Consider the following 16,855-nt stretch of genomic DNA (forward strand, 5'->3'; position numbering starts at 1 on the left):
CCCGCCCAGCCAACAGGTTGTACCCGTGTTGACATACGAGAGAATAGATGAATTTTTAACCATCTAATTACATCAGATGCTGTCTCCAAATTGGGAAGGGATGTTTCTCGGGACGGCCCTCTTGTCTGACATAATTACTGCTGCCTGGATGGCCGCACTGCGAGGCTGATTGCTCCAAGGCAATGTCAACAGCGCCGTAAAGTAGTAATTAGTGCAGCAGGATGTGTTTTAGTGGAAGTAAGTTTTACTGGGGGAAGGGCAGGCAGGAAGATTAAAAGGAGCGGCAGAATGGAGAGTGGCGTGCGGATGACCCTGGGTAACTACCGCCGAGAGTTGTTGTGCACACACGGCAACCCGCAGCACCTATCATGTGACAGATGCAGAATTACCATAATGAGCAAACCGTCAACAACACAGATAGATCGGTCCATCGCTGCAAATTTCATACACTTCTAACTCAATCATCGACAACAAAGAGAATAGCCTCAACCTCAGAAAAGCTCTTTTCATTCTAGTCGACTTACAATTGAGAATAATTACGTAAGAGGGAGCTGTGTAGAGCAGATATGGGGTGGTAGTTATGGGAGGTGATTATAGTTAAGGGCTCCGGTGAGAAGTGTGATAATTAGTTCCCACGCGTGTTTCACAAAGCACAACGATCTAACTACCAAACTAAAGCTCGTCTCTCTTCGCCAAAATCAATCAGCATTCGTCATAGTCTTTACAACTTATTATTTCGTCAAGCGGAACAACTTGTCATGGCTTTTACACAGACATGAAACTTTATGTTTATGGCCCTGGTTTTACATGATAGATATTAGATTCTGCCATGTACCCCTGGAATGCCGATAGTAATGGCTACAAGAGTGGTCAATAACGCATCGCATGATCTTTATGAACGACATTCTGGCGCCAGGAGCCTTAATGTGAGATTAGGAAGCGGTATGTCACCTCGTTACTGCAAACGGTAATCACGAATAAATAAATAAACTTGTAGGAGCTGCTCTGATGTTAATGACTTCTCTAATTAAGTGTTCTTTAAGAACTACCCTCTGTAAGTCCTTACGGTTTTATACGACATTAATCTGAAATTACTTTAATGCGGGGTATTAAAATATAATTGCCTAACGGAGTGGAAAACCACCCATTTGTTTTTCGCCACATCCGTCAGTTGAGAACCTGCTCGTCAACGATACTGGGGAAAAGCACCCGAGAGACGCCTGGTAAATGGACAAGGCGCTGTATTGCCGCTATTATCTCTCCTTTTTGTGCACTTGATTAGAGGATACACATGACTGTAGACCTACAAATCTCCCGGTATCGGCGCGGGCTGTACCAGTAAATGGCACCCTTGTGTTTTCCCGGTAGACTGACAAATAGCACACAGGCTCCAACACTTAGGGTGAAAATTGAATTGTCTAACTTTTGAACATTCATAAAATGAATGTGTAGAGCTTGCCTTTCTTGACACTGTAGCGCTATGAAATCTCTTTGATGTGTTTGAACATCGCAGCGTCTCATATTTTTGTGGTAGAACATTAAGGGTTGCAAGCCCACAATGACAGGAAGATACTACAAGATTGACAACATTTGTTCCAAATAACACCGTTTTGCCTGTTTTAAAGACACTTACATGTCGGTATACCCCGGGATACAAATGATAATTGACCACAAATGGTTCTGGAGAGAAGCGGGTGTCTTTGATTATAAGGTAGCTTTTGATCGTCTTACTTTGTCAGCGCAGCATCCTCCGATTATAGACATTAAGCTGGCGGATCGTGACAGTGTCCTATTTCTCTGTCGCTGTGATCGTCGATTTCTTCTGATTTGATTGATCTACTGCAGGCTTGGGTAGGAGTGCCACGCCCACTCTATTCCCGACTGAGCGCACAATGTAGGTGAATCTGCCACAACAAGGAAAGGGCCAACTCGGCCATCCATCTAGCTCGGATAGATTAACGAATCCATCAATTTTGTAATTTAGGTGAAACAGAAAACGAAATACATTTCACCATAGATTTAGTGTTGTGATTAGCACATTTCCTCGCTTTAAATATATGAATAGTAAAGAACAATTAACATTCCTTGCATCTTTCGATAAACCATTTTAATTAACCCTAAAGCCTCCTACAATTATACAAATACCAAGAAGCGAGAGGAAGCCGAAAGTACGAGAGTATGTCAGCTGTCTACATGTTATATTCCTTGTATGATCGTCAACATCTGACCTGTGCTTAGCTCGGCGGTTATCAAATGTACAATAAAGGTCTTCATGCATTGATCCCGAGGAGGGGCATTTGCAGCTCTGTCACGGATCCGGAGAGCTGGTGAGTGAAGTTGTGCCGGCTCGCGCTCGGGAGGGAGGCCCGGTAATGAATATGTTCCTACCGAGGTGCTGATGAATGCCGGCGCCGAGAGCAGGCCTGATGAATCTGCCTGTCGGGCCCGTCCACAGTCCTGCGCACCACGCCGCAACTCGTGATGGACTGTTGTCATGATCCCTTTCCAACATAGTAGAGCTGCACCAAAAAGCAGTATATACTCAAGCAACTGGATATGATTTTGGAAACGGTCAGACGTTTCAGGTAGTCTCAGACGTTTCTGAGAGCTACAGCATCTCAATGACAGTACTTTAAATTTTTGCTCTTTATTGCTACGAAGGTTGACGTCGATCACTTTCACATTCACAAAACTGTAGTGTCTTCGATGTACTTTAAACCTTTGTACTGTACAGGTAGATTCTCGTAATTGATAGAGCACCAACTTGTCTTGTTTATACTTATTTATTTTGCTTTACCCATTTTGTAATTATGTATGTATTTTGTCATTGTGTTTTGCTCTTGTCTTGTTTTATATGTCTTTCAGTAGAAGGCGTCACACATAAGAAACTGTGCTTCTTGCCTAATACTCAATAATCAAATGTGAATACAAAAATAAAACAACTCGTGATGGACGCCCGCATAACGCCTGTCTGTCAGAACCATTGCACACATCAGTAATAAGCTAGCCAGGTGAGCATTAAGAATTCATAAGGACACAGACAGTAGAACAAACCGGCGGCCACTGTGATGTATTGTAGGATTAAGTCCCGATAGGAGGGAGAGACGTTCAACAAACGCGTGTGGACATATTGTCGTTCTGAGGATTACTCCTGTCAGTTAGGCTTAGTTTTATCGTTTACAGATATCATCATTATCGACCGTTATTTTTCAAAATTATTACTTTAAGGATCATTTCTGACATTGATTTTAAAGAGGGAGTTTAGGAGCAAAGGAAATGTTCAAAAGTTGAATATAGTTTCAAAACTTGCAAACATCACCGTAATTTCAGCACCAAGGAGAGCTTCCATCCATCAGTTACGCTTAGTAATAGCGTTTTTAGATATAATGTTAAGCATCAGCCACCGTTACTTTTCAAAATTATTAGTTTAAAGATCATTTCTGACATTGATTTTAAAGAGGGAGTTTAGAAGCAAAGGAAATGTTCAAAAGTTGAACATAGTTTCAAAACTTGCTAACATCACAGTAATTTCAGCACCAAGGAGAGCTTCCATCCATACGCCCCAAAGATAGCATTCTAAAGCAAACATCCAAATGGATGGACGGTGTAATTGCATGCTCAGCATTATGTCTTGAACTTGCCAAAGTGCTTCTTTGATGCGTGCTCGGAATTTCATCTGACTCTGAGAAATAAATCAGGACTCAGACTGCCTTAGCGATTTCATTTCCAGGGAAGGAACTCACTTGGAAGACTCCTTGCGAGCATTTTACCCATTACAAAAGTAACTTGATTTGATTGTACTGGAAGTAATACGGTAATCGCCTGTTCTTATTGGATACCGTGCTGGAGAGGCTGCCCTTGGAGTCTACGTGAATGACATCGGGGTTGCTTTTCCATTACCATATGCTCATCGTCAAGTCAACTTCAGTAAGCCCACAGCCTTCAGATTTTCCAATACCAATGTTCCGCATCACTTATTTCTAACGCGTCCCTCGACCTTTGTCTTCCCCGCGGCTGTTTACGATGTCTTGCTCCCCCGGCCGTGCCCAGGCCGCATGGACAGATACGGACCCCGGCGTTTGGTCCTGAAGGCGCGCGACCTGACCACTACTGAGTGACTTATTTATAATAAAACTCAGAACGCTTGAGTGCGCGGGGAGAGGATCAGCGTACCGCTGCTGATAAAGGGACTTGTTTATGGTCTCGTACTTTTCTGTATCTACTGGGAGTCGTGGATGGGGAGATAGGGATTAGAGCGCCTTTAGGCCAAATCCTCCGCCCGTCTTGCTGGCGTCACGGTACTTGTACTTAGAAGTGCTTCCACCGTGAAGGAAGTTTGACGAACACCAGGGGTGATGGCGGAGCAGCATTTAATCTTGAGCAATAGTGCTTTGTCAAGTACAATCTTGGTCTATATAGCTCTAGAAGCATAGTACTTTATCCTTACGGTGCCAGTCTAAAGAAGAGAGTTAAGTCAATATTCTGTATCACGTAGAATAGAATAGAGTAGAATACCAGTCTGCACATAGGCCTTGTCATAAAATGCTTTGATTTACAACGCTTAGTCTTATATGTAATATTCACAGCAAAGCCCGTTTTCTGCCATGTTCTTGTAAAATGTCATTCCTGTTTTCAGATGATATCAATACACACACACTAAAAGCGCACTGAATGAAATCTTATTCTTAACGTCATGAACTCTAGTCCCTACAGCATCATACTTGGGATTGATCTTGATTACTTTGAGCAAACATACACGTCCCCCTTGGCTTTCTGTGCACGCACCAGGAAAAAGTACCATCACCTCTGACTGTGCGCGTGAGCTCATGTAAGTCTGGCTCTTTCTCGCTCCCTCGCCTAGGCAATACATCTACCTGCACCTTACCGGCACACCGTGATATTATTTGAACCATACGGTCTTTCGTCATGTCAAATAAACGGACCATTTAGCTTTACGGCTCCTGCCGGTTTTTCGGCGAGGATTTCTCGCTCGCACGCTGTGGAGAATCCGCTGCTTATCTCAGCGTGTCCCGGGTGTAGAACACTCTCTGGGTGGTGCCATTATTTTCTTCAGCTGGGATCTTCTGTAGCCCTCCTGGTTCAAGCTGCATCCGCCGAGTTAAATCCGTGGTGAGGGCATGTTGTGAGTTGATCGTGTCGGTAAGCCTGTGCCTCAGGCAGTTACGGATTGCCCGCTGTGACCAGGACAAGATTGCCGTAGGCATCGTCATTGTACATAATGTGCACCCTTTGTAGCCTGAGCGCGTATCATCTCTGTTCATCACCCGACATTAATGGCAGAACAATGCGCGACCATGATTCACTCAACTGCCAATAGGCAGCGGGGCGGCCGTAAAACGGCACGGTGTTCAATCATACTGTCGTAAAAACGTTCCCTGATGGCATATGGCTTTCATGGGTGCTTCTTGGTGTCAGATTCTGTTTGAGTCGCTTCTAATGGCGTGATGAAAACGCTCTTACCAGACGAGAGGATACCGATTCTTCAGCTGACCATCTCTAGGAAAAACTCTGATTTGAAAATTTAAACTATTGGTTCGTGTTCTGTAAATATCAAGCTAATTTTAGTTATTCCAGTGCATGGGGATAACAGATAGACCTAAGGCTGTGGTTAATCGTCGGTTTCGGGGGAAAAGTGCTTACATTTACATTATATCGATTTTCTTCGCTGAGACTTTGAGTGTTATACTTTGTCATATCAGGCGTTCATAACTTTCTATCAAAAATTAAGGCATTACATGATTAGATGTTTAGTTAGGCAATGTCAGTCATTGGTATTTCACTTGCCGTCTCTAATCTTTTATTAGGCAACTTTGCAAGCTTGATTCAGAAATCCGTCTTAATAGATGGAGAGTTAAGAAAGTAATTCCCGGCCGGTAAACGCGTTGGAATGTTTGTGCTAACCCGATAAAGATTGATCCGGTTAACCTGCATCTAACGAGCCGCGACGGTTATTAGCGATTACCGCGATTAACGCAGGGGTCAGTCAGCAATCCGGCACCTTCCAGGCGATTACAGCCTAAACCTGCTTAATCCTGTTTTATATTCAAGAGCAGCTTAAAGGGTTAAAGACACATGAACCTGCACGTGCGCGGACTGCACAAGGTTCCCTTAAAAGCATCCGCGCGCCGTGAACTGATGGAAACTACCGCCCGAATCGCCTGCAGAAATTGCAAGTTCGATACAGGGGAAGTCTGAAATTGGGCAAACGGCCAGCGTAAGTGTACTTGGGTGCGACCCAAATACGGCTTTGAGTATTAAGCCAGGAGAGCCGTGTAATTGGGATTCAATCTATCTGTGGCTTTCAGAAATGCTTCATTTCTTCCGATCGGGCAACAAAGCTGCTACGGCCGTAATAGTGACACTGACTCTCATTCGAAGTCACACAAGTTATTCTCCATGTACATATATTTGTATTTCTTTCATCGCTCACAACAATGCATTGCTTTGGCTATGTCTTTAAATTTACGTCGTCAATTCCTGTACTATACTGTTCTAATAAGCACACTTTGATGGATGTTTGAGCCTTAGAAGTTATCTGCTGCACAAGTTGGCGGATTGTAGAGTGTGTGACCCTGAGTCACCGCCACACCCTGTCACTCACCGCCACACCGCCATCTCACCGCCGGTACTCTGACGGCAAAATCCCTCCTATTTTTCATTTTGTTTCCAAGTGATGCGCCGATTCACACGCTCGAGTTGTTGCCGTTCGCTTGGATTATTGGATAGTACGGCGTGAATGTCATCATTACTTGATGAGTGATGAGATTCGCTCTATTCGGGGGGGACCATTGAGTCTTTCGGCTGGCGTGCTGAATAAAACATGGCGACCTGGGCCGGCTATATTCTCCACAGTAGCTCTGAGAAATTGCCTTCCATTTGGGAACAAGGAAAGTCCGTGTAGTTCATCATCAAGCCGGTGACAGCTCGTTTCAGTACACTTCCCCGGACAGTGCTCCATCAAACTTTAACCATCGATCTATTGTTCACGTAGGAGTTGCCTATAAAGATGCAACCTTGCAATTGATATCATATTAACCTCCCATTAACTATTATTGATGGCAGGGCGAAGCCAATACCTTTGCGTTCGCCACTGTTTGATCATCTCTAAGTTTTGTATCGACTTTTTAACGACTGGCGTTCGCGAAGACATGCTGACAGTGTTAAGCTTGGATAACTTTTAACCTTTTGAATTCTCATCTGGAGCCGTCTAAATGGCTTACACAGTACTAAAGTTGTAATCAGCTTTGCCGAGCTAGGCTCTAAAGTCGCTGGGGGGAGCCGGGGCCGCTTCCTTATCTTCTGTGCTCACGCGGAACGTGCCCTGCTTGCTGACTCCCGCGACGTCCCTCTTCACTCCTTGATTAAGAGCTGGGTTAGCGGGCGGCTTGGGAAATCCGTTCTGCGCGGAGCGGTAATCCCCCGTCGGCCCTAGCGCGGCCACAGCGTTAGACATGGCGGCCAGCCTGGCCAGGAGTTCGTCCGCGCGGTTCGCCTCCTCCTCCTCCTCCTTAGAGCTGCCGGAGAACGGCATGCTGAGCGGCGGCAGCGGCGCCGGAATCTTCCCCAGGTCATCGCTGTCTTCTCCCTGGGAGGACGCGCTCTTCTTGTCTCCTTTCCCGCCGCAGCAGGCGCTGAGAAGTCTGGCATAGCAACTTCTCTTTACCTCGGCTGAACCGCCGCCATCTTTCTCCTGCAAGGAAGATAATCAGATTTAGTCTTCTTTTACTCTTTTACTCATCTCATCTGTCCTCCTTTCTGTACAAGGCGAGCTGTTTCTAAAACAAATACTTTGAAAGATAACTCACAAAAGTTGAAATCTACCAATGTTCTTGAACATTTTAAACAAAAACAATAGTGCTGTATTTAAGGGGTGGTAAACATCAATCACAATCAAGACACAATAAAGATCTAATCTCAACTCTCTAAATCCAAAATCTGTTTCTTTATTTCTTTTTAAGTCAGAAAATCCCAGTTGATAACTTCTGCCCAACTATAGCCATTTCGTTAAGTACTCCAAATACTAATCTCCAAGCAGATCTTATTATATGGTGGCAAAAGACAGTATCAAATTGGCCAGGCAGTATCCGTTGGCCAGAGACGGTCCAATAGACCACCCGTTGAAAGCGGAGCAATTTGCCTGGCCAATTTGATACTGTCTTTTGCCACCTTAGAATCTGCTTGGAGATTATACAAACACAGTAAGACTGACCTTGCGATCACGTGCCCTCTGTGTCTTGTAGACGATGAGTTCGACCAGGGCCACCAGGACGCCGAGAACAACAGCGGCCCCCACCACCCCGAACATCGGAGCGAGACCGTCCGGGGCCAGCACCTGCATGGCCGTGGCGTCCTCCCCCGGACACTGACGGGTCGGGCTCATCAACCACTTCATCTGCAGCTGCTGCAGGGTGCCGTCATTCTGCATACTGGGGGAGGGGGAATCGGGGGGTATTTATTTATTGTTGATAAGAGAAGTTTATTGCAAACCTATCTCCGAAGGCTAATTGCAAGTTACAAACATAAAAGAACATTGAAACAGAGTATAAAATAACTTTAAAATCTACATAATGAAAGGTAGTTGTCTAAATCTATAGCTATGTCTAAAACTAAGTCTGAAGGGTTTGACTTCTCTTTTGTAAACCATGGAAGACGTAATAGTCCTACCTTTTTCAAAATTTGTGGGTTTGGGGAAGTTAAAAGAAGAATAGGATTTTCTTTGTAATTTTGGACATTGGGATACATTGTAGAAGTTTTTAAGTTTAAACTTTTGTAAGTTTAAAATACAAAAATAGGTGCAAAACTTGGAACACGTTAGTTTACATCATACAGCAGTGTGTTGGATGAAGAAAATTTACTGACTATTACATTGCTTACAATGAGAAAGCCTATTTTCTCTGGACTAGAAATGAAGAAAAGTAGTTTACTGACTAGATTTGCTGGTACGATTGCTTTCTTTGTATCGTCAAACGTACAAATTGTCCAATATATATGGATACATAGCCATGAAAAAGCAAAAGACAATCTACATTTATAGGAGCAATTCCTCTGCGTAAACTCGTACATTTCTACAATCACCACTAAGCCAGTCTAAGCCCCAGAGATCTCGTTATAACGTTTCAGCAGATAAGCCTATTTACTTGTCCGAACGAGTACTTTGTTGAAGACTTACTCGATGATTATTTTATCGAAGATGTCCTTGAACACGGAACCTTTCGGGAGGGGCAGGCCCAGCTCGTAGGGTAAGAAGTAGTTTCCCACCGTGCGCAGGGAGCAGTTGTATTTGTCTCGATAGTCAAACTCCACACGAGAGGATGTGATGAAGGCGTAGCTTTCCTAGAAAACAACGGGAGGGATCTTGTTAGGTAAAACATCAACTATACCTTTCCTGAAGAAAACATCAGGTACCTATAAGGTATGGCTTTACTAGAAAACAACAGGAGTGGAGAGATCTTGTTAGGTAAAACATGAGGTATAGCTTTCCTGAAAACAACATCAGTTATCTATAAGGTATGGTTTTACTAGAAAACAACAGGAAAGATCTTGTTAGGTAAAACGTCAACTATAGCTTTCCTGAAAAAACAGGTACCTATAAGGTATGGCTTTACTAGAAAATATCAGGAGGGATCTTGTAAGGTAAAACGTCAGGTATAGCTTTCCTGAAAAAACATCAGGTATCTATAAGGTATGGCTTTACTAGAAAACAACAGGAAAGATCTTGTTAGGTAAAACTTAGGTGTAGCTTTCCTGAAAAAAAAAACGTCAGGTCTCTATAAGGTATGGCTTTACTAGAAAACAACAGGAGAGATCTTGTTAGGTAAAACGTAAAGTAAATGTACATAATTCCATACATAGATTTCCCGAAAAAACATCAAGTATCTGTAAGGTATGGCTTTCCTAGGTAACAACAACTGGTATCTGTTATTTTCTTTTTCGACACGACTTTCCTAACAAAACAACAGGAAACAACAACAGGTGTAGGTACGAGTATCTGTTAGGTATAGCTTTCCGAGAAGAACGACAGAGATCTGTAAGGCAAAATCTTTCCTAGAAAATAGCAACAACAGGAAAGTGTAGTCTGCAAGACATAACCGCCATAGGAAAACTGTAAGAACGATTAATGTGCACAGAGTCAGCAGAGAGTCACTTCTATTTGTCATCATTATACCTTCCACATACAGACAACAGACGGCCTGGTAGACTTCACAATACATCACAATTGCGGCATACTGCCAGAGTCATGGATCTAGGTACGGTGCTGCATAATACAACACAATACATTGCAATACAATGCAAACGGGATGTCAAATATCTCAATACAGAGATAAAGAGTAATGATCTTAATTAGGATAATATTCATGGAAGAATCATTAATAATCAAAACAGAGTGGAAGACGATCAATATTGCTCTCTCTATATAGTTCCAGCCCCGTGTTCATGCCTTGATTCTTCCCTTCAACGCTATGCCAGTACCTCGGCTACAACAGAGAGAACACTCAGATCAAACGGAGTGTTGCAAACAGGGAGTATATCGAGACGAAACATCTTGGCGACTGGAAGTAGCGTGAAGAACTAGCACCAGTCGATTGGCAGCCTGTACAGAAGGGAGGAGTGTTGGCTACGAGAGATACACTACGATGCTTTTAGGCGGAAAATTGCTCCCGCTTTGGCTAATGCCCAGAAAATTGAAAGGAGTTCTGTCTATTATCGCCGGAATGTCTACCCCAGGCGGCCCTGCCCCTGATCTATTTGTAGCAGTTCACCGAGACCCCGGCCCCGCTAATTCAATTAAAGGGACAAACTAAAACGGGTTATCTCTTGGGCAAACTAAATTGCGGTAAAGTAATGAAGAATAGACCCGATGCTTTGTAAAAATTGACCTCCTTCCCCGGAGACGTGATGCTTAAAGGTGCGTGAAAGCCGCATTTTGCGCACGTAAAGGCACTCATCCAGCACAATAGGCACGCTAGCCGCTAGACTGTGACGTTCCGACGTTTTTGTTGTGTTGAGGTGGTTAATAGGTGTGAAATTGGATGGACAACAGAGAGACTACGGCGGACTGACTCACGTGGGTGCCGGCGAACTTCCCGCCGTCGCCGCACTGATGATCCCCCATCACCTTCCTCATCCCCACAGCGTTACTGTCCACTAGGTTCCGCTGGTTCTTCTGCAACAGGAATGTAACATCATGGCTTAATACACACACACACATTCAGTGTTTAAAGACAATGTCTAGATAAAGGTTATTCCTATCGCAAATTAGCAACTGAATCTTTCCTTTTTATCGAACAAAGAATATGAAAGACGTTGTATGTTGCTCTTGAATGGACCTATCACATTATTACGTCGCAAAGGTGACTGCCCTCGTCAGTAGCTGTAGAAAGATGGTGAATACCGTCTAAAAACTTCTAGCTTAGTAAGTCGTGTGTATCAGTCTAAGTCCTTCCTATGAAGATGAAGAACTTTTCGACCATTTTGAGAACATTGTAGGTCGGTCTAACTTGGCATTGTAATGACATGGTAGCTCTAGCCAAAGCTGGGGGAAAATTCTCTTTCTTAAGATCTTCCAGTGTGTAAAGAACACGCTGGAAATGTTCAACGTTAAGTCTTTACAACTTATATTTCTCCCTTAGGAATGGAAATCCCATGCCCTGTGTAGACCACATACGTACACAGCTCACTGCACCACCGATGCCTATTCAACAGGACAGAACTTCTAAAACGCAAAGCTGTCTTTGCCTTAAGCCACTGTAAACTCTATCAGTACCTAAAAACACGGGATTAGCCATGTCACTTGCTACATGTACCCTGTAAATTAACAGGATTAAGCACAGCTGTAGGGCCTCGGGGAGAGACTTTACTTTAAAGGTTGGTTCTAAGCCGGGTTAACCTCTCCTTATTATGTAACTGCGCGGCTTGGAAAGTATTACCTGTGGCATATGACGTCATAGGTGCACTGAGAGTTTATGTCTTTGGAAATTAATCTATATTTGATGACCTTCAGAAGAGTTTCTTAATGCATATTATACCATGTGTTTAAATGATGAGCACGATTGTATTTGAATTTTTCAAATGCAAAAATCCAACATGATTTGGACTGTTAGTATAGTAGACAAAAATGACAAACCCTTCTTTAAAAAAAATTATGTGAAACGGCTAGGTTGAATACACAGTGAAGGCAATAGGAAACCTTCCTCAGACTGTGACATATCCTCCGGCTCTAGGGCGATGTTAGCTGTACTGACACGGCTCCAGTAGGGCTGCCCTCCCGGCCCTACAGTCAGACCAGTGTACCCTATCTGCCACTTACGTTATTTTTTACGTCCGTTGTGATAGTCACTGCTATCGGCACAGACGTAAAACTAACCAAGGTTCCGCCCAGGCTAATAACAAAACACGCCAAACCCGGGATTAGACCAACTTTGGCGCCAATCGACAGCCAGCAGGTGTCGACCCTATTACCGTCTGGAGGAACTCGATGCTTACTCCTTTTCCTGCGCTTTTCAAATGTCTTTTCGGGTAGTAAATAGGATTAGGTTATCAACGTTTTGCCGAGGGTTAGCCGGAATCGTTAACAGTTGACGGCGTGGCGACGACGTCCCGTCCATAGTAATCCTGGGCTTATCGGCTGGTGCTTGATGAGTGTGCTGATGAAGTTGCAGGGTTATAGCCTTCAGATGGTATCGTGTGATGTTTCCTCTAAATGTGTTACAGTTCATAAGGTCACGAAAGCCCCGTTCACTCACATCGTACGGTGTATGTAGTCTCCACCGGACTAACAACGCAGCTTCAAAAACAGTGAAATTTAGCCAAATACGGAGCCAAATTGACCAGGGGAGTTTCTCCACCGTAGAGTTCATTTCCCCGCGCAATTTGGAGGAGGAAATCAACCTTCCCACAGTCTGACTCTCCTCGCCAGTTCTTCTTTTTTCCCGAGCTCTACGATCCGCATCCCCAAAGGAAGGCCTGGTGGAGGCTACGATGCTCCTACGATCGTGATGTACGTAGGTTTGAGAAGAAATTGGTGCATTTTTTTCTTCTCAAATCTACGACGTACGATAAGGTCGTCGCGAAAAAAAAAGAAGGTTCATCATACAATGTGGGTGATGCCTAGGAATGTTGTATTTCCTGTTTCCCGACCGCCCCTAGAAAAAACTGCCGACCCTAGACTTTTTTTATGAGCCCCTGCAAGGAACATGAATTTTTCGAGCTGATCGACCTTTTCTAGTTCCATGATCTGACACCTGAGTGATCAAACGTTGTACAATCAGTTTTCCAACATTGACGTTGAAAACATACATAAGATCACTACTAGACAAGTAAAAACTTAAAGAAAAGAGAACCCCTACCTACCGACCCTACTTTTTTTTACTAAAACAGGAAACACAACATTTTCCCCTAGGCCTTACCCGAGTTTTTTTTTAACCAAGCTCTAGGCAACCTACCTTCATGTATCGCCACATGGTTGCGTACGGCTCCGTCTCGGTGTTCTTGAAGAAGTTGAGCAGCGGGGTGATATTCCTGTTCAGCCCGTACGCGATCTTGTTCTGGAAGGCCAGGTCGGACACCGAGTTCACCTAAAAAACAAACCAAACCACGCGTTATAGTATTTAATCGTAGTAGATTTCCACCGTTTCAACGGGAATACACTCACTTCCAATCATCGCTGCACAATGACAAGATGCATACAAACTCCACCACAAACTGTCACCACCCAAAACAATATTTCCGTCCCGGAAGTAACGAAATCTCATGCAATGACAGAAGATGTAGATAAGGAACAGCATTTCAAAGAGGAATCCCAGATAGGAAGAAAATACAATCGGCTCAAAGGCACTACTGGTAAATTGGTGAGCAGTTCAAATGTGTATTGTAAAAATCATCAAGCTGTGTGTGGAAAATAGATATTGTCGACCCCGCCAGCATGCGTGCACCACCCCTTTGGATTGACAACGATGGGTGCATCGTTAACATGTCACCCCTACCTTAATGGTATCGTCCTTGCTGAGGATAGCTGAGAAGGTAGACACGTAGTAGGCAAAGATGACCAGAGCGAAGAACCACCAACTTCCTGTGATGATCCTTCCACCGATGGACCTGTGAAAAAACACCATGTTAGATATGACAAAATATTTCTGTTGCGCAAAATATCCCCTTTTAATATCTTATAGAGAACTGGCTTTGATCAATTACAGAAAAAAAGATAAGCCATTCGTCCTCCACTGCTACCAGAAAAATAGCCAAACCCAACAAATTTTGGTGTAGAAGTAGTCCACACTTCGCCATTGTTTTTCATTAAACCGTGTCTTGTTACTCACAATTAGCCCTCGGGTAAAACTTATTTCCAATAAACCCATTATCACATTAAAGGATTCCTGGAGCTTAATATTCTTGTCTGGATGAGCCGCAGATACGACTTTAAGATGCCCCAAGGCGTCAAGTCTCAACCTTAATGAGACGAAGTCTCCTGTCTCATGTTTCTCAAGACGTCCAAAGCACTTAATTGCACAGTTAGCAACAAGTTTAGACAGAAGTTTACGAAGTAACGAAGTTTAAGACATTTTCAAAACTTCAAAGTTTTTCTTTTCAAACACAGATAACGCAATTGCAATAAAACGTGAAATCGGGGGGTATTCTGCACCAAATTCCTCCACAATAGTAGAACTTTGCGCGCTCTTTTTGATTAGCTATGTAGTACTTTATAGACAAGCACGATCGCAAAATATCGCTATCCTGTAATCTCTCGCTTTAGGCTCAGATTAGATTCAGTCGTTATTCTATGCTATTACCAAGTCCTCAGCTTAGCAGCTCAGTTCTAATGATTGATAGCGGATGCTATCTGAAACATATGACATTTCAGAGAAAATGATTCATTAGCTTGATCTATTTTGTACAAACCTTGGGGATTTCTCCACACCCTGTCTGCAGAATGACGTCATTCCCAGCCAGAAGCTACCAATCGGACTGAAGGAGTCATCTCTCGTCTCCACCTCATCCTTACTGCGCATGCCCCACTCGTACGGGTCCAGCTTGTCTATGAAGTGTGACAGCATGCACACGCATGCGTAGACGACCAGGATGTAGGCCCAGGTGTAGTTGCGCAGTGGAGACAGGAGAGTGATGGCGGGAGGGGCCTGTCTGCGCATGGTCACTAGGAACAGGAGACAAAATATCATATTTGATATTTTACATGTGGAAAAATATATAGAATTTTTTATATTTGTGAATTTGTACTTTTACCATGATTGTAAATGTTGTTATCAAATTGTGATTGTTGTAAATTCGGTTTTAATTCAGTGTTATACACTGCGAATACCAATAAAGCCATCTTGTACAACAGTTTAGAAATTTAGTAAAGAAAGTGCTAGTGTATAGCTTCGGAGAAAAAACATAACTGTTGAATAAAAAAAGGAATGAAAATACATACAAAGGGAAATAGCCATGAATTATCATGAATTATGATTTAACCAGTACTATTATTATTACAAGGTAAAGATATATACGGCAAATCGAAATATCTCTAATCCCCCCTCTCAAACTTTGTAATTGGTACAGCCCTAGTGTCCTTGACCCTTTAGCCTCGTAGCGATGTAATATAACATCATGGCTCAAAATGTCAAGAAACAAGAAGCAGCTTTGATTTCATACCCTAATCGCTCGGCCCAATAGTTACGCCAGTAGTGCGCATGGAGATTGTTTCAAGCTCGCGGGGGCAGCGAGTTTCGACCTTTCATACTTGAGAGTTTTCCAAGCCTCGTGTTACTGGGTAGATTCAATTAAGGCTAGTCTCGTGATATCCGTGGGAAGACAGCACAGCTGTGTTCCTTCAGTGAAGGTAAATCTTATTTCATTAGTTCACAACTCACAGCAGAATGTTTATTCTAGTCATGCGTAGGAAGGAGAATGGCGAAAGTACAATTGTGTGAATCAATAGAAGTTTTTTATTACTATTCCAACACTATCCTCAATATCCATTTTTGGTGTGGAATGGCCGACAGACTCGCTGTGCTAGGTCGCGGGTACGACATTGAGTCATTGGACAAGGTACAAGACTTCTCACTCCACATAGGTATAGCATGAAGTTGGTTTGGGAGTTCAAAGGCGGTAGAAGGAGAGAGATGGGCTCCACCTTCCAACACCGTGCCTTAGACACAGTGGATGAACAGCCCACTGCCGTAAGGGCCTTAAAAATCCCTGGGACTACCTTTACCTACCTGGCCTATCCTGTATCGATGCATTTCATGCTATTACAGTACTGTGTCACAGTTACCTGTGTATCCCAGAGTAGCGATGGGCCGTGTGATGTCCACTTGTGTCAGGAACTTCTTACGGAGGGGAGCTAGTGTCAGCGCGAAGTCACGCTATGTGAGAAAAAATGCAGAAAGTCAGTGAAAGATCAGACATTACAAATCATGGACACTAGATTTGAATAATGCAAGGCTGTGATAATATTGAGTGATCTGTCGTAGAGTTGACCCTGTGCAATTTTACACACACACACACACACACACACACACACACACACACACACACACACACACACACACACACAACACACACACACACACAACACACACAACAACACAACACACACACACACACACACACACACCACACACACAAACACACACACACGCACGCGCACACACACACACACACACACACACACACACAAACACACAAACTCAAACACACAAACTCACACACACACTCACAAACACACACAAACACAAAAAACACACACACTCACACACACACACACACACACACAAACACACAAACTCAAACACACAAACACACACACACACTCACAAACACACACAAACACAAAAAACAC

At 43.5% G+C, this 16,855-nt stretch overlaps 1 protein-coding gene across 1 annotated transcript; it reads right to left on the bottom strand.

Moving 5' to 3' along the window:
* Positions 1-7,273: 7,273 nt before the first annotated feature.
* On the bottom strand, positions 7,274-16,375 carry LOC109481052 (glutamate receptor ionotropic, kainate 3-like). Its single transcript, XM_019783526.1, has 8 exons — positions 16,289-16,375; positions 14,917-15,169; positions 14,004-14,115; positions 13,464-13,595; positions 11,087-11,185; positions 9,191-9,354; positions 8,231-8,447; positions 7,274-7,711 (listed from the first exon to the last, which is right to left on the bottom strand). Exons 2-8 carry the CDS (start codon positions 15,162-15,164, stop codon positions 7,274-7,276), a joined length of 1,410 nt encoding a protein of 469 aa, XP_019639085.1. The 5' UTR covers positions 15,165-15,169; positions 16,289-16,375.
* Positions 16,376-16,855: the final 480 nt, after the last annotated feature.

This window comes from Branchiostoma belcheri, unplaced genomic scaffold (genome assembly GCF_001625305.1).
Source record: "Branchiostoma belcheri isolate BF01 breed outbred unplaced genomic scaffold, Haploidv18h27 scaffold54, whole genome shotgun sequence".
NCBI classification, from domain to species: Eukaryota; Metazoa; Chordata; class Leptocardii; order Amphioxiformes; family Branchiostomatidae; genus Branchiostoma; species Branchiostoma belcheri.